The sequence below is a fragment of the Odontesthes bonariensis genome, chromosome 15 (genome assembly GCF_027942865.1).
Source record: "Odontesthes bonariensis isolate fOdoBon6 chromosome 15, fOdoBon6.hap1, whole genome shotgun sequence".
NCBI classification, from domain to species: domain Eukaryota; kingdom Metazoa; phylum Chordata; class Actinopteri; order Atheriniformes; family Atherinopsidae; genus Odontesthes; species Odontesthes bonariensis.
Window position 1 is genome coordinate 21,923,276 of NC_134520.1, and position 24,179 is coordinate 21,947,454.

At 42.1% G+C, this 24,179-nt stretch overlaps 2 protein-coding genes across 4 annotated transcripts in view; one reads left to right on the forward strand and one right to left on the reverse strand.

Annotated features, from left to right (window-relative positions):
• Nucleotides 1-6,156, forward strand: part of psmd1 (proteasome 26S subunit, non-ATPase 1) — a 34,038-nt gene extending 27,882 nt beyond the window's left edge. The window contains exons 21-25 of the mRNA XM_075485523.1: nt 1,329-1,421; nt 1,773-1,859; nt 2,905-3,102; nt 4,497-4,662; nt 5,969-6,156. Of these exons, the coding sequence (XP_075341638.1) occupies nt 1,329-1,421; nt 1,773-1,859; nt 2,905-3,102; nt 4,497-4,643 (525 nt within the window). The 3' untranslated portion in view covers nt 4,644-4,662; nt 5,969-6,156. The remainder of the gene's footprint in view (nt 1-1,328; nt 1,422-1,772; nt 1,860-2,904; nt 3,103-4,496; nt 4,663-5,968) is intronic.
• A 10,797-nt stretch (nt 6,157-16,953) lies between these two features.
• LOC142400547 (arf-GAP with coiled-coil, ANK repeat and PH domain-containing protein 2-like) overlaps nt 16,954-24,179 on the reverse strand; it is a 48,839-nt gene continuing 41,613 nt past the window's right edge. For all 3 annotated transcript variants that reach the window (XM_075485528.1, XM_075485529.1, XM_075485527.1), the window contains 5 exons: nt 23,680-23,906; nt 23,248-23,357; nt 23,027-23,137; nt 22,457-22,518; nt 16,954-19,015 (listed from right to left, as the gene is read on the reverse strand). In XM_075485528.1, the coding sequence (XP_075341643.1) occupies nt 18,912-19,015; nt 22,457-22,518; nt 23,027-23,137; nt 23,248-23,357; nt 23,680-23,906 (614 nt within the window). In that variant the 3' untranslated portion in view covers nt 16,954-18,911. The remainder of the gene's footprint in view (nt 19,016-22,456; nt 22,519-23,026; nt 23,138-23,247; nt 23,358-23,679; nt 23,907-24,179) is intronic.

The following is a 24,179-nucleotide window of genomic DNA, read 5'->3' on the forward strand; positions in this document are numbered from 1 at the left end:
GTCTTTGCAACCCGAATCAGTAGCACCTGACACCAAGGACACTGATGCAGTTTTATTAGCTGCGCGCGCCCAGCATTACAAAGCACAGCAGAATATACTCGGTGTAAAGCCCCCAAATAATACACCAGGAATGGAGTGAAGAAGAGATGTGGGGGGTGGTGCAGTAGGATCAAATAGATCTGCTGCATCCTGGCAACGTTTGTTGCTGAAGTACACAGCACGAGCCTCCACAAAGCTGACCTCATTACCTTTTTAAAAGTAGTCGTACCCCCACTTCCGAAGCTTTGCTGTAAAACAAAATCTGTGCCTCCTTTTTTCTGCCTCCATGCTGCAGTGAGACGACGGGAAATAAGCGCTCCTGGTCTCGCGTTGTGCTGCGGCGACGCTCTGTAGGGGACAGTTAAATCATTTTGTTTCAGTGAACTGTTATAATATGAAGGCCTACACTAAACAGAAGGCAGCCGGTGCTGCTGCGGCTGGAGATCTTCTTTTATGTTTGTCTAGGCAGAGATGGCAGAGCACTTCTTCACTTTTACATAAGCCTGCAGCAATCAGAAGAAAAATAATGAAAAGAGTAGTTACTATAATGTGGAACTGCTCAGCAAGTCAGCTGTAATTTAAAAACTTAAATAACATTAGCCAGGCTCAACCTTTCCTGGAACGGTGGTCGTTTTGCAAAAGGTGTCATCTGTTTTTTTTCCCCTCTTAAGTATTTATTTTGAAGCATCTACAGGAGCTGGACGTATTAGCTGCAGTCTCACAACACTGCAAAATGTGTAAGACTGTCACATCCTGTCTCTATTTTATTTAACCTATTCTTCAGTGGCACGGTAGGTTTAGGCCAAAGCCCCGAGCTTGTATGAGAAAAGCAGTTTGGAAATGCTAATGGCTATTATTTCAGTCAGAGATTATATTTAACAATATTGAAATGAGTCATTTAACACAATTAACCACAGACTCTGGAAACATCTGGCATTAATTGAGTTCCATCAATTCAGCCCAAATTGAAAATGAAATAAGCAGGACAAATAAAGAGATGTTGTGGCTCGGAAATGTAAAACGAAGCGAAGCTTCCAACATTTTTAAGGCCTTAATCAAAACTCCCAAACCTCCCTATTTTGTCAGATTAGAACTGGGGGGGACCCGTAAAAGTCCCGAATCGTCTAGATTTCAGTACACAATTTAATGGGAATCCAACAAATAGTTGCTAAAGTGATAAGTGGCTCAGCGTTCTCTTTCTCAGAGCTATGGACGCCTCTGATTTGGCTAAAAAAAAAATCACCAGAAAATAAATATCCGTTGAACTGACTTGTTTTCTTTCCGCTCAGATGCCCAAGGTGCAGTACCGCTCCAACTGTAAGCCCTCCACCTTTGCCTACCCACCAGCGCTGGAGGTTCCCAAAGAGAAGGAGAAGGAGAAGGTGAGAACTGAGGCGCCTCCACACATCGGCTTGTTTTGCTTTCCTCTCTCTCTTGCCCGGGAAAGCTGATCTGGCTTCATATTGATTTGCGAATAATTTCAAACCCACCTTGTAAAACTCCTCATTTTCTTGCCCCGTCATGTTTATTATTTCACCATCTCTGGCCTGTTTTTTCTCAGATGCCTCGTTTCACATTCTTAGATGCTCTTTGGAGAATGTAACGCAAGACGTTTATCTTGTGGTTGAATAGCTTTTGTACATTTTAAAGCAATGTTTGTAGAAGATCTAAATGTCTTTGGTTTTGTTTTACGCTTTGGAAATGTCTCTGCTCTCATTCCGTCTGCGTGGCAGGTATCCACGGCCGTTCTCTCCATCACAGCCAAAGCCAAGAAGAAGGAGAAGGAAAAGAAAGAGAAGGAGGAGGAGAAGATGGAAGTGGTGAGTGGAAAAAGCTTCGAACCCTCTGCCCCGTCACCTCTACTAATCAGATTTTTTTTGTTTGTTTGTTTGTTTACACTTGCTTAGTTTTTTAATAAAAGACTCAATGAATTCCTTGTTTTATTTATGAATTGAACTAATCTATTTATTGCTTATCTGAATAACCACAAGAAGTTCAGAGGAAGCGATTTTGTTTCCAAACACTCAAAGACCTGATGTAAGTGAACCCATTACACGAAGCCTCTGTGGGTGCTCTTGATAAAGGACCTCAAAGAGACTATTATTGATACTTTGATTATTGGTTTATATTTGGTTTACATGATTTTCTTCAGTTTTGTACAGGGAGGTACACTGAGATTTATAAGTGTTACCTGTATAATCTGCAGTGTGTTATTCAGGGATTACTTTTACGACTCTGAGCGACTGTTAGCAGATTTTTGGCTTAAGCAGATCCAGCGGCTGCTTGTCTTCACGAGGTGGTGTTATGAACTGAAACGTTTGGAATTTTCTCAGCCCTTTTGTTGGCGTTAAAAATTCATTACACGCTGACTACCCCCCCAGAGCTTGGATAGTAAAGTAAAAGCTAAACAGAAGGCTTGTTGGGGTATCAGAGTCTTAAGCTCCCCGACACGGAACACACACTCACCTGCCTTCGTGTCTTTGCTGTCTTTCTTGATCCTTTGACCCACCCACGCGCCAGCATTTGCAGACAGACTCTGTCAGTCCAGAGCCAGTATAACTTTCACTGGGATTTTCCTCCTGGTGGAAGCAGCACGTTTGATCCTCCCCGCCATGCTACATCTCAGCTTCGGTGCTGAGAGACGTGCCTGGAAATGTCCGGCTTGCCTACTTCTCAGGCTTATGATTTTTATTGGGCTTAACTTGTTGAAATGGCGGTTCTAGAAAGCCTTCCCACTAAAACTTGGGGGTCATTCGGTTCAGAGTCGACTTGTCTGCTGTAGTTGTCAACATTCAGATCAGTTATTTTATCTGCAACTTCCAGCACAGTCAACAGAGGCTGATGATTCTGATTCCTTCTTTACAGGAAGTCCAGGAGAGTGAGAAGGAGAAGGAGAAAGAGAAGGAGAAAGAGAAAGAGAAGAAGGATGAAGAAAAGGAGAAGGAGAAAAAGAAAGAGGCGGAGCCAAACTTCCAGCTCTTGGAGAACCCGGCCAGAGCGATGCCGGCCCAGCTGAAAGTCCTCATAATGCCAGAGAGCTGCCGCTATCAGCCCTTCAAACCGGTAACACTATACAAACTCAATATGATATGATAAAAATGTAACACTGTAACGTTTCACAGCGAGGAGTGTTTACTTGTGAATGAATCACTCAAATCGGGATCCAGCATCTTGGGTTTCTTTTGGGCTTTTGTCTCGCACCTAAAAGTCTTGAAGCCCCCTCCCCGGGCCCATAAAGCAGAGCCTGCGGTCCTGCTGTAAATGTTGACAGGTTTCTGCAGTAAACGGCAGACCGACGTGCAGTCACCCAATGAGCACTCACCCCGGTCCCGTAAAGAGGAAGTATTGTTTGATTTTGTGTCCAGCGAGCAAAGCTCAGAGTATTACGATGTACGGTGGGCCGCAGGACGTGCCAAAACGTTGTCTTTGCTTGTCTAAAGTTTGGTAACGCTGGCTTCCTTTTAAGGGTTTGTTTCTGATTCAGAGACGGACGTTTAGGAAGTAAGGAGCTTTTACAGTCTAAATCTTCAAATCTGGTCATTGTCAGGACATTTTTCGAAAGTAGATTGAGATTTCCTGTTTTTTTTTTTTTTGTTTTTTTTTAAATGAAGTCTTTCTGCTTATTTTTTTTACTTTTGTTTAGAAAAAACTTCTCAAACGATATATTTATTGATTTTATGACATTTTGACTGAATTAAACCAGTTGACTATTTATTACATGAGAACCGTGTGCATCTCCACTCTTTCTAACTGTTGAGCAATTACATCAAATTAAATCTTTTTGTGTGATTGTGCAAGGCATGGGCTGGTTACCGGTTTCAAGGTATACCACGGTATTAAAAAGTCAAGGTTTCAAAACCACTAAAATTTTCTGTCATTCTGCATTATGAGCGTTTTTTTTTTTTTTTTATTTTATTTTTCTTATGTGGCATCTCGTCAGAGAGAAAGTGGAGGTTCCTCACGCCTTGAGGGGAATTTGCTGTTGTTTCATTCACTGGAAGCGGCTTTGAGTATTATAAAAAGCGCTAAAGATCTACCGCTCTGTTGATATCATTATTGCATCCTGAAAGTAATAAGATCATTCCCAAGTGTGTCCACTGAAGCACACTATTTCATAACTAATGGAAAAGTTTTTTTTTTTTTTATTATTCTTGTTTTTAAATAGACATTCAAAATACAGATTTTGGAGCTGTAATCATAATACTGTGATATTTTTGCCTACGCTTCTCATACCGTCAGAATTGTGCATCTGAAGTGTCTTCACATTGTGGTGTAACTATTTTGTGCTGCTTTGATTTTCAAGTTTGCACCTCTTCAATCCCAAATAAGCTGACCAGGCCTTACATATATATACTCTTGATACCCTGTCTTTGTATGGTGATCCAGAGTTAGAAGATATTTCTGGATTTTCCCCCTTTCGTTCCACACTGTTATTAATCCTTCCTGTCTGTCACCAGCTGCATACAGGTGGGATCATCATCTTGAAGGACACCAGCGAGGAGGAGGAGGAGCTGGTGGAGCCCGTCTCAGCTCATGGACCCAAAATAGAGGAGGAAGAGCAGGAGCCTGAGGCCCCCGAGCCTTTCGAGTACATTGACGAGTAGAATTGCGTCGGCAGATGCGGTGCGTTGACGTAACTCATTCCTAATCCTTATTAATCATTCAACACACAGTTTCAGCTCATACCTCACCACACTCTGGTCTCTTTTCATGGGTTTTTTAATTGTTACGCTCTGAAGGTCTGTGTTTGGTTTGTGCCTGAATTTAGTTGTGTGGCTGCTCGCGGTGTTAAATTGCTGCTGGGGTTTCACATATTTCTCTTGTCACTGATCTCCAGACGGCTTTCTGGCTTTAACACACTCCCCCGTAGCTTTCAGGGCATTTTCATTGGAAGTCACATTATGTGATAACGCACAATGATTTGCTTGTGCTGTTGTATGAAAGCCCGACTGGGTTTCACCCACTGCTGCCTGAGGAATGTAAACATCACTGCCATCTCCAAACTCCAGCTCACAGGGCAAACCTGAGCAGCGCTGGGTGCTCAATGGTTCCTGCCTGGTTGCATTTTTGTTGGACTGCCTCACCAGTAGGAGCGCGTCGTTGCATGTAATGATACCAATGAAGTGTCGATAACCAAATTATGGCCTGGATGCATATTATAGTGTCACTTCTTTGAGGTTCAGTTACCGTATGACAGATTAAATACTGCAGAGATCACTGTAGGCTTACTTCATGGGTTTGATTTGGATACTGCAGACGGCACAAAGGGCCAAGTGGTCACAGTGACCCCTTTGCACTGGGTCACAGGATTGATGCACAGAACACACACAGCATAGCCTGGCTGGGATGTCCGGTCATTAAGTCCCTGCAGGTTTCTCTTCTGTTTAAAAAGATCGATTTGCACATCCTTAACCATCCTTCTGGCTTGACTGTACAGATTCTTTAAAGTTTATGGGTCTTTCTAAGAGTTTCTCAATATGATGGGTAGATTTTTTAAAAAAAGAAAAGAAAAAGTAGCAGATCATTTTCCTAGAAATCGTCAAACATTAACAATGGCTGTGTTTCCGTGTCCCAGACAGCTGGTGCAACACCAAACAGTCAACCTGACATTTTCGAAATGTGAAAAAAGATCTCTTGGACAATAGATCAAAGCAAAGACTATTTTTTATAGTTTTTTTTTTTTTTTCCTTTCATTAGGGTTAGCATCGGCTTGAGTTTTGATCGGAAAGTCGCCGGCTTGATAATAGAACTGTGTGCACTTGTAGGAAAATCAATGACACGCTTTTGTCAGAACAGTACATCTGTGATAGACTTTGAGTTTATCATTTCAGCCTTTCCCATTCAGAGACATTAAACTGTTTGTTTTTCTCCTGGTGTCTGTGTGCTTTGATTATTTGAATAAAGTGTTTTTCTCTTTTTCTCTCCTCAGGCATCAGAAAACATGCTGTCCCATCATTTTGGTCTCCTTTGTGCATCAGTGTGTCCATCCACCTCCCCCGCTTCACTTCTTTTACTTGTTTCTTTCTGGCTGCTCATTTGCCACTCGGGCAATGTTTTGCATTCTCATATTGTATCATTTTCAGTCCGTTTAATAAAATATCATATATGTATATTGGAGACTGGAGTGTTTAATTTGAGTAGATATTTCACCAGGAATCTCTCCAATCCCATACATTTGAACTGGTTTTCAGTTTTCAGCACTCGGCAGCAGTGTTTCAGTCCACTCAGCCGTTTCTCCTGTGCAGATGTTACAGATGTTAAACAGCACTGAGTGGCAGGAGCCGAGCTTTCAGCCAGACGGACAAATATTGGTGCGGCTGCTGTATGATTGATCTGTTTGAGTTAACTGAGTGTTAACGCCTCTAAACTATGAAAACATTTTTCTTTCATGCTTGTTTCCAAGTAGTTTTTTAAACTGGCAGCCTGCAACTTTTAGATCTGTTCGACATTTTGGTCAATTCTTAAAAACCTAAGATGTTAGTTGGCAGCTGCTTTGTGTCTCTGATTTTTAATCAAACTCTCCCAGGCAGGATTTTTTTTGGGGGCAAATGTGGTGACGGGCTACTCCAGAGTAGACATGTTTATGCGAGCCGAGCATAAAGCGGTAAGAGGAGAGAAGACAACCGTGAACACCAAACAATCATGTGGCGCCACTTAAAAAGTGATTCTGATTCACATGAAATGACAGACATCTTGTATGAGATGAGGAGAAGAAAAAGTCTTTTTTTTTTTTTTTGTTTGTTTGTTTTTTCTTGGAGGAAAAAAGAAGTCGATCAATTCGATCTGGAAAGCTCCAGGACAGACTTTTGTCTAAATGTCTTAAAAATCATTCGACGGCCTAAAGATTTCTGAAGAGTCTGCACCACCGGGCAAATGTCAGGTCGTTGTTCAAATCCACTGGAAATTCAAATTCTTATCCACATGTGTACAAGAACATGCATATAGACATTGTTACTGTGTATGACCAGCTGATGCACAACATAACACTGCTCCTCTACAGTGCCGTGTTCTGCTGGGAAGTCCTGCATCCTGACTTTCAAATGGATGTTACTTCAATACTTGCCAACATTTTTGCAGACCAGTGACAACGGCGCTTTCCTACAGCAGCACCCTCCCCCAGCAAGTCTTAAACTCCATTTAATCTGAATCGGGTGTGCTGAAGCAGGAAAACATCTAAAAAAACCTGCAGGACAGCAGCCCTAGAGGACCGGATGTGGGTATCCCTGATCTAGGGGCTCATGTCCTGGTCCCAGAAGCTTTGTCCACACCCTGATTGGTCAGAGCTGTTTTGATGGCCTGACGACAGCCTAATGTGTGATAGGGTCCACACTTTGTGTTAACAGGAGATCTTCAACAAAGAAGCCAACAAACAGTTTTTGTAAAATAAATCAAATAAAATAACAGGCCAGTTTATTATTGGCCAACCAATGAGGTCCACTAAAGAGCTGATTCTATAAAATATCAAAGTTGTAGATACACCCATCAACAAGCTGATATACTGGGACAGTACTACCTGTGATCAGCCTAATGCACACAGTACAAACCCCTGTCAACAACAAACTGGAGCCACCACAAAACCTTAAACGATATCACCACGAAACGAGTGAACCAGAGGCCAACGCCAGTTGCAGCAAGAGAAGATGAAGAGAATATCAACATTAAGAGAAGCTGAAACAATGTAATACCTGTATTAATAAGGTTTAAAGGCAACTGACTCTTTGAATACAATCTATTTGGAACATTTTCACAAGAGAATCATTTTTATATTCAGTCTTTTCAGTATTTGCACCCTAACGTTAGCTTTCCGATTTGCTTTCCGACTGAAAGCAGTTCTGCCCAACAAAATCAAGCTGCTTCTGGAGCCTTTTATAAGCTGAGACATCATCTACTCGCACAGGCCGTGCCTGTTTCTCCTGCTACTCTACCCGCTGTTAGGCAGGTGGTCTTAATGTTGCGGCTGATTTTACATGTTGGAAAAAGAGACGAAACCCGATACACAGAAAATGAAAATGATGCAGGATAAAAAAAAAAAACAGAGAAACACGCATTGCAAATCCTTAATTTTGGAGCTCATCTGTGTGTTTGATTACCCAAGAAATAGTTTTTTCTTTCTCCGGTCCTGGAATTATTTTCAGAACCTTCATAATGTTCTTCGTAGTCTTTCTCATAGAAAGCAAAGTTGGAGTATTAGTTTGAGTTATATACATTCCCCCCAAAAAATCCATCTACTATAAACTGCAGAGGAATTTATTTTATTTTATTGTGGTTTTTGGTCTTCGGCAAAGGATCGAGTTTATCATCTCCAAGTGGACAGTTTTCCCGGCTCCGAGTATGATTGTATTTGGTAAATGAAGCTTCCTGTGGAAAAGTGGTTTGGGAATCACTGAGGAAATGGTAACACAGGCAGTTGTTTTCTGCATCACGTGTTGCCACTTGTTTGACTTTCAGCGCGTACCTCTGGTGGAAAAACGTCTGAAACGAGCGGCCGTCAGAGATGATTTGCTGCTTGCTCTCTGCCATCACGCAACCAGCCCACATGCTTTTTGGCCAGACATATAGTCTAATCAATTCCTCCCTTCACATTTCCACTCACTTGGTCACGGCCGTCTGTTTAAGATGCTTATCAACCACGCAAGTTTTTGGGGGCTTTTTTTTCCCCCTCATCTTTGTTGTCTGGGATCAAAGTCCTGATCTAGAACACAGAGAGGAAAACACTCCTGTGTGTGAGATCAGAGTCTAAGCTCAAACACCAAATCCATCACCACTGCCACACTCGGCATGTAGAACCTGCTCCTTTACGTCCAACACGTCCTAAATATAGAGTTCACAGCTTTCTGTGACAGGACCGCATTCCTGGAGGTGCGGTAACACCGTGGATCCGAGCAGGAGGGAATCTTTAGTCATGCTCCGAACCCCCCCACCCCACCCCCCATTTCCAGACAACATGGGTTGAGGTCTGCCTCGGTCTTCACTTCCAGTACGTCTCAATAAATCACAGGCAGGATGAGCTGAAGATATGTGAAACATCTGCCTCTGTTCAAAGCCGCGGTTCATACTTTTCATATTTCCTCTGTGATGAAGTGGACCTCCTCCTCCTCCTCCTCACTCCCGTTTCTCCACCTAGCAGACTAACAGCTGACACGAATCAGCTACTCATCCAAGAATGCTTGAAAGCTCTCCATCATTTTCAGACATTTCTCACAACAAGGCTTTATGTCATCTTAAGTACTGTAGTCACTAATGCACTGGTTTCCAGAAGAACGGCGGCCTGTTTTGACATTCAAAAACCAGCGGGTGCATTAATACTCTGATGCTTTTGTACCAACAGATTATGATGATAGTTTCCACAGAATTGAAGAAATGGGCCTTTTCGTGGCTCAGTCCTTTTGTGTAACCCACGTGCTCACAAAACAAAATCTCTAACCTCTGAGTAGGGCCTTTTAGGAAATCTGCTCCTCCGAATCCCCCAAATGAGAACTACAAATCTCCATACAAGGGAAAACTGAGCAGACGAAGCATGCAGTCACCGTCTGCGGGTGCAGCAACGGTGACTGTTTTGATGAAAGGATGGAGGGTCAGCAGCACTGTTAAAGCAAACAAGAGGACCCACCAGAGAGCTCATTGGTCAGGTCAGCCCGTGTGTGGCGTGCGCACTGGGTCAAGGTCCCGCAGACTTCCTGGCAGGACTCGTGGGCCAGCGAGTGATGCGCCGGTGGTCCATGATGGAGCTCTGGATGTTCTCGCTGAACAAATCCGGCTTGTTGTGGATTTTGGCCTCGGCGGCCCCGGCAAACTCGTAAATTTCCTTCAGTCCCCACTGGAGGAAAGATAGAGACCTACAATGAAGCCAAGGTTCAATAAGTTCCTGTGATAGTAATTCCAGCTTACTTTCATAAACACATTTAGTGTCTGTTCTAACTCCCATGTTGCCTCGTCTCCGTCCAAAAAGCTCAAAGCCCCACGCAGCTCATTTGTTCCTCCTGCTTGCACAGGAAATTTAATCAACTGGTGAACCCACAGAAACTTCATCAACAGCAGTTTTGTTAAAAAAAAAAAAAAAAAAAGAAGAAGCTAAATCATGTTGTCAGTTTGCTCCCTAAGTACTTCCACTTTTTCCTTGTATACAAAGTGTGTCTGTAATCAAGAATAAACCAAGACAATGTTTAAAGTTCAGTTGCATTTGTGGCTAAGTTTATCAGAAACTCTGCCCGACAAGAGAGGTCAAGGAGAAGTGGTGCATTTTTGTCATGTACCATCATGCAGCAGGTGGCTGGAATAACTTTGGTGACGGGAAGGAGTCAGTGTCGTCCTGTCTGCAGCCGTTTCCCACCCTGTTGAGCAGCACATTTGAGAAGGTACATCGAGTTCTCGCCTGTTTATGCTGACGTGCTTTCCCCCCGTGACAAAGGTTCAACACGCTGACATTCACTCGGCCCTTTTGAACCCAAGACAGGTGATTGACGTCAAAACAGTGAAGAAGAGTTATATAATGCTTTCCATCATGGCTGGCAACTGTCGGCTGCAGCTGTGCGGGACAAGTGGCAAGACTGAACTCTGCATTTAAGTCCCGAGCAAAGCTTCACTGATTAGTTACCCTCTTGCAGCCTCTTTGTTCTGAGCCACATTAAATCCTGCTGACTGGTGTGTTATTCACCCTCGAAACCTGGACTCTGCGTTGGAGAAACTTTGGAGACAAAGTCAGCATTCTCCCCAACAAATAATCTGTGGAGAAGAAAACAGTAAACTGATGTCAGACAGGCAGACAAACCTTTGTTTCAGATCAAATAAATGACATATTTACAGCTTCATCACACCCAAAACTACTTCATTTTTGTTATGAGCTGTAAAATCTGATTTATTCAAATTTAATGAGCTTGGGATTTTGCTAAAGCTGCTTTATAAAACTGACATGACATCATCATTCAGGTTCGGTATGCTGAAAATCGTGACAGATAAGTTCTCTGTGCAAATAAGAATGCTCCAAAAATCCTAAGTTTGGATTTACAGCATTCGATTCAATTCAATGATACTTTAACCTGTGATATACGATAGTTTCCTGTGATGAAAAATAGAAATTATTACCTGCTTTTTTCCCCCCTTTCTTTAGTTTTGAGTGAGTGAGTGAGTGAGTGAGTGAGTGAGTGTGTATGTGTGTTTAGTAACGAATCTACATCTAAAAATCTGAAGAATCCGCAACACACAACTTATCATTAGTTGTATAATGAAAGTGTCAGAACTTAATCTTCTCACTTTAAGGGGCCAAACACAAAGTACCGAAGGACAGAGTCGACCATTTATTTTCACAAGCCAAATTCTCCATACTTCTCACTCCTTAACCGCTGCAGACAGTGCGGGATGTTCTGTGGGAGACTTTTTCCAGGAGCAGATCGAAGCACATTTGGTGGAAGAGTGAGCGTTTCATTATGAAACCGGCGTCCACGTTCAGGGTGATAAAAGAACGTGTCACCTGAAGAAACATGTGGTTCACGCAGCTGGGTCCATGAGTATTATGACAAAGACAAGTCAGTCATGAAATAAGATGGAAAAGGCCACACACGGTCATGAAACTGTCGTCGGAATGACTTTTGAGCCTCTGAAAATGAACGATTAACACAATATCCTTGGTAAACTGTTCAATTTTAAGGTGAACGTCAACACTTTGATCTGATCTTTCATAATACCTGTAAAAACCAGAAACTATCCCACTGTCTAAATACTCACCAACCTGACTGATTATGTGTCGTAGCTTCTGGATGACAAGTTGGAACGTCAGAGTTTGATACAAACACATTATGAGTCATTTTCTGGATAGAAGAATTACCGTCTCGCAACAGTAGCTGTTTACAGAGATGGGCGAGTAATTTACCGGCCTCCATGTTCACAGCTGGTTTGTCGAAATGTGAGCAGTTCTGGTCCGTTTACAAAGGTCACTGAAGTGACCTGCAGGCTCTCGCTGCCTGAACAGATGAAGGGCACATTCAGCCAGTGCTCCCGTTAATCTAAGTTCCTCTGGGTGTCAGAACAGCTGGACACCAGACCTGTTTGAAGAGCAACAGCAGCAGAAGGCTATTTTTTTCCCCAGCTGGGAAACCTTTTGGAAAGGCTAACGGCTGACTGCTCACCACGGCGTAAAGCACTGCTCTCTGGGGAAGCTTCATTCAGGAAAAAAAAAGAAAAAGAAAAAAGAGGAGGCAGCCAGGTCTGTTCATGCTGGCAACGCAGGCTGCTGAGACTTAAACTAAACAAGTAGAGTTTCTGGAGAGTAAAAGCACGGAACTGCAGGCTGCACATAGCCTCACGCTTCACTGTGAAGATCCTGCAGAATGAACGTGTGCTTATGACAACGCACCGATTCACGCAGTCTGTCTGTCATCATCAACATCTAGAGAATACAGGCAGGACTGTTTGGATTCTCAGCACAAGGATGGTCCAAAACATGAAACCTAAGTCTCTCTGTTTAGTATGAGCGCGTAAACATCTGGGCTCCTGGCTGAGGATTTAGAGACCACAATTGTTATATGTGGCACAAATGTTCGAAGCCCTACTGTAACATGCTGAGAAGTTTGCGGTGACTCGCCCCACCCTGCCATGTGTTTGAAAGATTAATCTACTCTTTGGTGCTGCTTCGTTGGGCCTTGCACAGATGAGAACAAATATGAGACGCTTGCATTTTAAATGAGCGCTTCCCGTTTTTAAAAATGAGCTTAGAGAACGTAATTCATCCGTAGCAGTAGTTCAAAAACTGAGATCGGCTCCACTTCAGGCAGCCGCAACTGCCTGTGTGTCAAATATCAAGAAGCCAAACATTTTTTTATACAACTTAACCTGTATTTTCACCAAGGACGCGTGTTTAATTACAGGTGTTAAGTGAAGAATTTGAAAACTCAACTACACAACTGAAAACCACAACATGCCTTTGTTAGCCAGTGGTGTCGTTTTAAATCACAGACTACACGAGGAGCACTTTAAAATGCCTGAACTACTGAAATCAAACCTCAAACAAAGTCAGTTAAAACTGTTCACTATTCATCTTCTCTTCAAGTATCCCCATCTTACTAGAGTCGCTCAGTAAATCAGTAGCAGCAGAATGAAGAAAACATCTGGACAGGAACACTGAAGTAGAAGTCATGACCTAACTTGCAGATCATACGGAGGAATATTAATATGTCAGTATGTGGAACTGAGGCACATCAAACCCCGTTGCTGAATTCAATAAAACACTTGTTTTTGCACTGAAAGTAAGTGAAATGATCTCATGCCGCAACACCCGCATTCTCTATTTGTTTGAAGAAAATGAGTCTTCAGTCATCACTGGATGTGGTGACTTGTTAACACTAATATTCTCTGCAGTTTAGGCCCTGGCAGTTGGAGCAGCATTAATGGGGCTTGGCTCTCTCTGCGTTTGTTCACATGTAGTTTTTATGGAGGGAAACGTCTCCAGCGGCGGGCCCTTCATTTCTCCACGGGCGATCAGACCGCAGACTTCCTGGAAAAGGCTTGAAGGCAGAATCACAGAGCAGAGTCCAGGGAGCACGGTGCACCGTCCAGATGGGACGGGGTGCCGTGCACTAGATGACCTTTAAAGTCAAATCATATGTACAAAGCAGAAAAACCATTTCCAGAAAATTTGGGAACTTTTCTAAAATGGAATAGAAATTTAAATCTGTTTGAGTCTTTAACAGAAACAAGTTTTCACAGTCCAATTCCACTGTATTTATAAAAAAAAAGATTTAAAAATATATAAACAAATAAAAACTGATGCTACCAACTCACTCGAAAAGGTTGGGAAAGAGGAAAATTTATAGAATGTACAAGTAATGGTGTTCTGAAAGTTTCTACAGTCAACAGACAAATCTGTGGCGGGTGAGGGTGTCACGATGGGGTATAAAAGGAACTTCCACCAAAAGTTCAGTTTTTCCACGCTGGGATGGGTCATGACTCCCTGCTTTGTGTGTCAGAGAATCTTCAATGAGTTCCAAGAAAGTGAAAAACTGCACATAACCTAGCTCTTTCAACATCTACTGTCATAATATTGTGAAAAGATTCTGAGAAAATCGCTGTGGCCTAGCTGAGGAAACGAATGTTCAAGCCCTCAAGTAGCACTGCATAAAAAAAACTGTTGCGCTATGAAGTTCCTCTTCCAACTGCATAATAGAAAATTATCCATTTCATATCTTTGTCTCAATTTTTTCATAACATTGATTAGATTATGATAAAAATGAATAAAATAAATAAAAGCTTAGCTTTCAAAGCAAAAGGTTATTCAACAGATATCACAAATTTCCAGGCGTTCTGCTCTGAAGTCATCAACCCTCTGACTTCTTTCTGAATGAAGTGCATAAACAAAGTGGGTTACATTTTTCCTTTAACTGCGCAGTCAGAGCCCAACTGCATATTTCCTCTTGCTCCTTTGTCTGTGCGTGTCACCCTGCTTTACCTTCATCTAGTTTGGAATGAAACAGCCAGCTAAAGCTCAGACCGGACAGGACAGGGCAGTCGGAGCCGGGTGGAGCCGTTAACAACGAAAACTGCACTTCGAGTTTCAGAGGTTGAGCTGTTGAGCTGACAAAAGTGTGTCCGGTAGCGCTTATGATCATGATTTGTTTTCAGGAACATTAGTTTGCGGCAGACTAAACACATACGTTGGCACACATACACACGGATCCCTGTAACTCATTTGAAGTGGTGGGCACTGCCGGCCTGCCAGCCTTTCATTTAAACAGCTGCAGAAATAAACAAGCTGTATTTATTAAAGGTGGAATGAGGCTGGGCAATGTATTGATGGCACGGGGAAGGGTTCAGAACATCCTCGATGTACGTGCAAAGGGAGCCCGAGGCGGTATGAATAGGCCCTTTATGTGCAACAATGGTCTGTAGATGTCTGTGGAAGTTAATGATGGCGCTGAGAAGTTAATCTGCAGTGACACTTAGAAACAGAAGAAACAGAACGACATCACTAATTACTGTAGAAATATACAAACGTGAAATAGATAGCGCAACCTACATATTATATGTAATCATCTGGTCCTGAGGTACGTAATCATGCTATTACATTCTGACATAAAATAAGCCACGATGCAGAAGCCTGTGGTACACTGATAGTGAGAAACTAAGCACTTGTCATGATGTGTCAGCCCAAAGAACCTCCTTTTGGATTAAAGTAATTGTTTTCAGTATTTCAGACGGGATTTTTGTTGCAAATCTGCAGCTGTGCTTGGGATCATTGTCCTGTTCAGCCGAGCTTTAACTGACAGACAGGTGGCCTCTCAACTGACTCGAGAATATTTTGGTATTGGGGTCCCGTGGCTGCAGAACAAGCCCAAATCATCACCTTCCACCACCGTGCTTGACAGTTGGTATGAGGCGTTTGTGCTGATATGCTGTGTTTCACCAAACATGCTGCTGTGCATCATGACCAAACATCTTCACTTAAATCTCATCTGTCCAAAGGACGTTGTTCCAGAAGTCTTGTGGTGTGTTCAACTTTGCAAGACTCCTGTGGAGTCTGAGATGTAGCTCATGGTTTTTTTTTGCGCTGATCATTGCTGGATCTGACCTTGGGGTGAACTTGCGAGGATGTCCTTTCCTGGGAAGACTGACGACTGTCTTGAATGTTTTCCACTTGTGAATAATCTTACTCTCTGTAGAAAGAAGGATTCCAAATTGTTTCCAGATTTCTGGGCAGCAACAGTTGTTTCTCCAAGACCGCTGCTGATGTCTTTCCTCCTTGGCATTGTGCTAAGACGCGCCTGAACGCTCCAAAAACCGGCAAAATGTCAAAACTTCTGCTTTTATACAGATGCTCACATTAGTTGATGATCAGTCTTTTTAGACTTGAGGAGATCCATCTTCCAGACTGTGGAACCCACTGCCTTTATCTTTTTTTTTTTTTTTTTTTTTTGTACATCATTTGAACTCTTGAACTTTTATTCCAAGAAGCTTTTAGTTAGACTTGATCTTTTATGACTCTCTTGTATTTCTGTTTTATCCAGTCATTGTGTATTTTATCGGGTTTACTTTTTCTGTGAAGCACTTTGTGACATTTGTCCGTGAAAGGTGTTCTTTAAACAAACTTTTACTTTAATTAGTTATATTTGATGTGTAGCACCTGGCTTCTACTTGCCCTCTTGATTCATTAAGGATGTTTTTCACACATTGCCACTGTAGTTTGGACTTAGTCTTTGGTACATAAATTTGTCTGTCAGGTCCTCTCAGTCAAATCCAGGCCAGTTCAAATCCAGACCGAAAACATATCTCTTTTCCCTGGCCTTCCAATAGCTGAAATGGAGTTTACCTTGGCTTGCTACTTTTATTGTTACCGTTATTGTTATTTTATTGCTAATTTTATCTAAAATTTTATTTTTATCTGATGAAGTTATTCTTATTGCCATTTCATTGATGAATCTCTTAATATGTGATGCAGTTGCTATTGTGAAGCACTTTGGTCAGCTGAGGTTGTTTTAATGTGCTATATAAATAAATTTTGAATATGAATAATGACCACGTGTAATATGCCCCATTTTTTTTTTTTTTTTTTACTGTCTATGTAAAACCTTTGGTACAGTCAGTACACTCTTTTTTATTCAAAGGGCTCAGGTGAAGTTTAAAACCCACTCAGAGAGCTGCATGTACAGGCTGCATGTACAGAACTTCTCCTCCACGTATGACTGAGTGACAGTAGTCCTCCCTCTGGTGGACACACCCTTTAGTGCTCCAACAATGCTGGATATTCAGAAAACGTCTGCAGAAAATTGAATTTAGAGAAGCAGGAGAGTGATGCCTTACATATGTTTTGTGTAAATCCATACATTGAACTAACCTGCGCACCCTGTCCTGTTTGTGAAGTCCTCTCATATATTCTGACAATGTCATTCCTGCACAATCGAACCAAAGGAAGAATCATCATTCAGAAGCGATTTCTTTATGTGTATTGAAGTCCTTACATATTACAGGTGTATTATACAGTACATATATATTGGTTTATAGACAAGCAATACAAAATGGGTTATACTTTTCAAAGGATACAAAGAACAGCATATACAAAAGCTTATTTCATTTTTCAAGTACCACTAACTTCATACTTCGATTCTCTTGAGACTTCAAAAGCATCTGTACAAAATGTACAAGAATTGTATCCAATGTTGCGCTGGCCAAAGGTTTCTCCTTTATACTGCAAATATCAGAGGATTTAAACAGAAAATGCCAGAATCCACAGCTCAGTAAAGATTCTACAGAACCCACCTGTTGATATTTAAACCAGGACATCAGTCATCGCTCCAAACATCTGCTGACATTCTGCAGACTGCATGTGCTGTGTTTCTGTTCCACTCCATTTTACAGGTCTGTCATTTCTAAAGTTACTTCCCAGTTTACAAGCTCTGTCAGGTTTGTGGTCAACAGGGACGGCGTTAACGTGCTCGGCTTCTACCACCTGCTGCTGAGCACGGTGTGTACAGAACCACTGACACCAAAATCTTAGTAAACACCAATCACGCTCGGCAACACTTTCGCACAATTACTCCGTCTGTGTGGCAGTTGCCGTTTGTGTCAGGATCCGTCATCTCAGAGAGGAATTCAGTTCCAATTTACAGAGGATTAACTGGAAACAGAGGTCCATTACCGTGTGCGTATCTGTCTACAGATAACATCTTCATTACTTCTAGTGGGCTGATACGTTAGAACCAATGAGGGTCAGCCACGGCGAGCTGTTGACAGAAGATCTGCATGCGCAGCATCAACTCCTCGGCCAGATAACCAGATGTTCCAGAGCGCTGCTGCTGTGGAAAAAAGATCCCGCAACATGAACTCACCCAGCAGCTGTTAACGGTAAGGAGAATAAAAGGCTTTCTTTATGCTGACTGAGCTCTAAAGTTGATTACAACAACGCGCATTTGCTTGATTTGTCATTTTTATACAGTGTTTCTTATAAAACACTTACTCAAAATAAACTACGGGAATCTTTGATGATATTTTACTTACATTAAATGGACATTTTTCTTTTTTTTGGCGCCAGATGACCTGTAATTAACACCAGATCCCACCGTTCCAACCCGTTAATATTTAGAAATTACAGACCCTTAAAAAAAGTGTGTCCTTTTCTTCTTTCTTATTGATCTAATGAGACTCAATCTGAAAAATAAATCATCCTAAAACCTTCTAATGACACAAGCTGCAGGTACTAACACTTAAAAATCATTCAGAGGAACATTTAAAAAAAAACAACAAGCATTTAAAAACACTTTTTTTTTTTTTTTTTTTTTTAAACCACGGATGCATTAATAGCAGGTTTGCTTCCATAACCAATGTACACTAAATGAATTGTGCCAGTAAAAGCATGAATATGCCTGCAGAGATTTCTCTAAAGCAAAACTTTCCTGTAAAAAGATGCCGATGCACGTAAAAAGAATCCTACTGAAGAGGAAAAAGGGCGATTCAACAGTCCGTCACGTTCCTCTCTTTACAGCTCGGCTGTCAGGGAACGAGATGTGAGAAATTAAACTCGGTGAAAATAACCGACGATGGCTGCTCTACATTCCGGCTGAGTTCAACCGTCTTTTCACTTGTGACTTTGCAAATCCTTTCAACGTTGTACCATTCACTAACAGATCCTACTGAGAAGCACAGCTTAAAAAAAAAAGAATAGTATTAATGTAAAAAGTGAGGTTTTCCCATTCACAGATGTTCTCCTTCACTTGACCCAAGTGCTCGTAGATTTCAGCGAAAACTACTACTTTGATAAGAAGGAGCTTCGGCAACATCAGACGCTTTAAAGCTGACGTTTCTAAATGATGCTGGAGGAAAAGTGGCCGTCATTCTCGGGAGTCTCTTTGTTTGGGTCTATCTGACTGATAGCGAGCGACGTTTTTGGGGCGTCACGGCTTCTGAGGGTCGTACTGCTGGTAGCGGTTCAGCTTGTCTGGGTCATTGGAGGCCATATGGGTGAAATCCTGGAAGATGTCCTGGTAAGTTTCATCTCCTGTAACAACAAGATAAAGAGGCATGAGCAGCAAACAAAGGAAAAAAAGGAGAAAAAAAGCACAATATATAAAGATTTCTGCACTTCCCTCTGATGTTCCCCCCTTATGAATCAATGGATATTTTCATCCCTTAACTTAAAGATTTTGGCAAAACATTTTTTTTTTTTTTTTTTTTTTTTTTTCTCCTTCACAGATTTCTCAATGAACCGCTCATTAATTAATCACCAAAAAAAAGGGACTACCAACCAAGTCTAAAAATGCATCACAGTTTGCGTCACAACAACAGAAGGAAATATTTGTTATTCTCAATATTCTCAGGCATGAATGTGTCCGACACTTTGAGGGCCCATGTGTCTGCTCCTTACAGCACCTTGCTGCGACTACATGAAATAAAATCATACAAATACCTTGCCCAAAACAATAAAAAGTATAATCACTCCCTCGTGAAAGCGGGTGTGCAGCAGAATAAATAAACATGCAGAGTTTGGAGGCTCATGCAGTGACAGCGTCAACAGGAATGAAAAAGAAAAAGTTGGCCGTACCTGTCAAGCGTGTCGGCGTGGCTCGAAATACGAAACAGAACAAGGCAGAGAGAGAAAGGAGGAACAGAAGAGGCAGAAGGCAAACGCTCCAAAGTCACTCGGAAAGAAAAGCCCACAGACATTTGTTTTTTGTCAACAACTGTATTGTGTTTAAAGTGCAGGAGTTTATGTACAAAAATACAGTTGTGTTGGCCTCAGCCCCCCAAAGAAAGAAAACAAAAAATAGAGAACAGAAGGAAGGCACAAACTCTGGGGGAGGAGAGCGAGAAAAGCAAAGCAAATACAAAACAGAGAAAGAGCGATGAAGAAGAGCACGTTACAGAAGAGGAAGAGCCTTTTCAGGCTTTTAGAATAACTATTAGATTCCCCACATGAAACCATTGTAGAATTAAACTGTTCAAATGGCAACAAAAATGATGAAGCAACCCCGAAGATAAAGAACCAGGGCTCTGCACTTTTCTACACTTAATCTGGTAGAAACACTTCAGTTGAAGAAGCTGATTTTAATAAAAAAGGGAAGGGAGGATTGATGAGGTTACTGCTCCCTAACATTCATTACACCTGAATATCCCTCTTCAGTCCCTTCATTTATCAGCTGATCGAAGGAGCTCATGAAGAGGCTCTTAAGGACGGAGCCGCTGCCAGAAACTAAGCGCAGCCTCTCGCAAAACAACACGAGGAGAGCTCAGAGACTGGAAACACATGACCACGCTCCCTCTAATAAACCCAGACCTCCCTCTGCTCCTCTCGCTTCTGCTGCTGGTGTATCTCCTGTTCGTCTGTAACAACGTGTGCTTAAACGGAAATGGTAAGAAAAATGACTCATTTTTCTTTGTCAATCAGTTCCAAATTTTCTCACATTTAAAAAGCAAAACGTGACCACAAACTACATTCCATTTGAAAAAGCAGAAATCAGGCTAATAAAGAGCAGCAGCGCCCACAGCCCACGAAGCGAAACGCTCCATTTCTAAGCTCTGCACTCCCTCCTGTGGTCAGCACAAGTAAACGCACAAATCTTTAAGAGAAACTCTTCACAAAAAAACACAATCAGTAATGTCTACTCCAACACACACACACACACACACACACACACACGTCGGCCATTCTAATCATCACGTTGTTCAGCAGGGGGAGCTGCTCTTCTTTCATTTGTCATTCAGTCAAAGTGCTTTGGAGCCCTCGGAGGATTTGAGGCAGCATGAAAGAGAGATGAGCGATGAAACTGGGGCAGATTTCAATCAGTCATTCGCAATCAGCAAAACTCAAAACGAGCTGCACACGCCTCTTGTTTCACATTCTTTGTGAAGATCTAGATTTTTCTTTGCAAAGCCCTCCCCCCCTACACACAGTTCAGATAAATATAATCTGGAAGTAGTAAGTGATTAAAGTTTTACATGGTTGCCTGTAGATATTCTCCTAGACTATTGCACTTATTGCCTGACGATGACGTTGCTCAATGGTTCGTCTACATTGAAGAGAAAAAGAAGCCCCCCCAACATCCCCGGCGGCTGATGCGACGGCACTAAGAGGCCTTTTCGTCTCACAATTTTGGATTTCCCATGATAACGGGCAACGAGCAAGCACACTTAACTTACTATAACTAGGACACCATATCGTTATTAACAGAAATAAATCCAGCACAATCAAAAAAAAATGAAACACAAGGGTGTGAACACAGAGTCCTCATGGCACTCTTCCCCGTGAAGCCACGTTAGCTCTAAACTCTTATTATTCTGTCACACACAGACTGGCATGTATCATCATTTACAACATGGACAGTAAGAATAGCTATAATACAGCTCCTAGAGTTATCTTTATAAAAGAAAACTGCTCTAAAACAGATTTTTTTTTTTTCTGATCAGGCATGTAAAAACAGCATCATGTTTGGACAACAAACAAACAAGTAAACAGGCCTCGAAAGTAAGTTAAGACTTAAAAAATGAGAACCGAACAGTCACAAGAAGAAAAAAAAAAAAAAAAAAAAAAAAGGTACAGTCGTTGCATAACCATGAACAGGAATGTGCATAAATCATTTCTGACATGTCAACTGAAAATGAAAGTTTACAGACACAGCACACCTCTGCAGACTGGTCAGGTGATAGAAAATATCATTCAAAAGTCTCGATTATTGCCTGGAACTGTGGTGCAAACCGCCGTCTTTCTGAGGTCTGAGTGTCACTGAAAACTGGTGGCAGTTATTGGGTATTTTTTTGCAAAGATATTCTGGCTGTTAGATGCACATTAACACGAGTATTTTAGTTTAAAAAAAGAACAAATCAAAACGATTTTTTTTAACCTCTAAAATAGACAAAAGAACCATCAAGTGTTAATATCAAATCTAATATGAAAGAAAATAAGGACGAACAAGTTCAAAGTGACGGTGTTTCCTTCAGTTTTGTGCTAACAGTTATTTGACATGAGTAACTGTCACCTAAAGTAAAAGCTGGATGTTCCACTTTGGAACAAAACTCTTCAGTATAGTTCAGAGCTGATGGCTTTAACCCTGTCCCATGAACACATTTTACAGCACCTGATGCTGTGCAGCTCCTGACAGGAGTGGGACGGTCAGGCTGGATTTGTTAGGGCAGGATGCAGGTGCACATCAGCCAGAGTTGGGCTCAGTTCACTCTAATCAGTCAGTGGTGGAAAGGTCCTCCTCACCAGGAGGTCTCCTTAAGCAAAGTTGTCCTAATTGTGCAACAAAACCACCGCGTGTGCGTTTTCTGTGCGTTATGGTTCAATGTTGTATCTATTCTGCTGCTTTAAGTGAACTGAACCCAGCTTTATTGCTTTACTACTCTACTCTACTCTACTCAGGTTCATCCAGCTGCAGACTAATGAACTCCTGCATACACTTCCTGTACTGCATCTCGGTGGGGCTGTTGGAGTTATATTGACCTGACTGACTGTAGGGCCCCTCGGCCTCCCGCATCTCCTCGTTCATCTTGGCCAATCGCAACCTGAGGAGTGAGCGAAGAAACAGGAAGTTACGGGCAGCCAGAAATGTGAGCTATAGTGAGTCAGTACATGTGCAGTTGAGTTGAGCTACGATTAAAGTTAGACCTGACCAGTTAATTGGATCGCCACCTTTGTCCACGCATAGGAGGAGAATTTAGTCATTAACCCAATCGTGTCAAACGCTTCAACACTGAGGACTGTGTGAGAAAAATGTTCAAGATATTCTGACGCTTCTACACTTTCTCTGTGGGAGATCGTCATACATGCAAGCATAGCCAAGTTCACCACACAGACGTTGATGTTAAGATAATTCAAAGGTGATGCTGTCGAATGACGCAGCAGGTGACAAAATTAGGATTTTACTGTGGGTCAGAAGGATGTCACCGTTTGGTAACTGCTTCACTTAAAGGGGAACAGACAGAAGCTTTTGTCAGTACAAATGACATGAAACAGCAGCATTTAAATGAAACTACCTCACGTCCAACATATTGAAAAGACGATAGCACTCACAATGTGACAATATCCGCATTCGCTGCCTCCACTGCTATGCTCAGGGGTGTTTTCTCATCAATGTCGGCAGCGTTCTGATTTGCTCCTCGTTTCAAGAATAAACAAACTTGGCTGGAACAGAAAACCACAGTTAGTTTTTCATATCTTTTGTAATCCCAGTTGTGGGTAATTCTCGGTGTCACGCGGGCCGGCGTGGACATGAAGGAAGGTGTGCAACGAACCCTGTGTGTCCAAGCATGGTGGCGTGGTGCAGGGGTCCTCGACCCTGAGCGTCCTGCTGGTTCACATTCCCTGCATTTTGCAGCAGAAACTCACAGGCGACCAGCGAGCCCTGAAAAAAGCCGTCAACATCACACATATTCATTCCGAGTGGTAAAACCCGTTAAAAATTACACCGGACTTGACATTTTTTGTCTTTACACAAGCAATCCACACGAATCGGCGTCGCATTGTTGATAGGTTACTGTGTGTAGTTGTGTCATACTGAGTTGAATCATATTGATTTATCTTATTTATGTCTCCTTAAACCCTAGATATGCAGTATGTTAATGACTGTTCGATACCAAAAACCGCAAACAATCCAACAACATCTAATCAACTGATTTCATTCAAGATGCCATCCAATCGACCAGGTCCCCTGTAGCCATTCTCACCCCGTGCACCGCCATAATAAGTGGCGTCCTTTTGTCCTCCTCCGTGTTCACCCAGTTGACCTCAGCTCCGTGGGCTAGTGCCTCCGCCATGTCTGGCAGGCTGCGGGCACATGACGCCCAGTAAAGCTGTAGGCCCGGGCTGTACTCCTTGGGCTCGTAGAAAACCATCTCCTTACAGGGCGAAGGAGGAGGCAGCTTAGTAGGCATGGGCGGAGACTCAGCTGCTTCTAGTAAATGAGAAGACAAATGTGTGTAAAGTTTGTTTCCTCTTTTGACAGTTTCGCATTGAGAATTTGACCTTTTGCCCGTTCATTAAATAGTTTGGATTTACAAGCAGCTAAAAAGAAAAAGCCAATTTTATACATCATATACTCTCTGTAAATGTTGAGGGTGTGTATTAGCTCACTGGCAGCCATCACATGACAGTGACCATTATTCTGATATGATCTTAGTTCTGGCTTAACAAGCAGACATCACTCGGATCTCAGAATTGAGGGAGT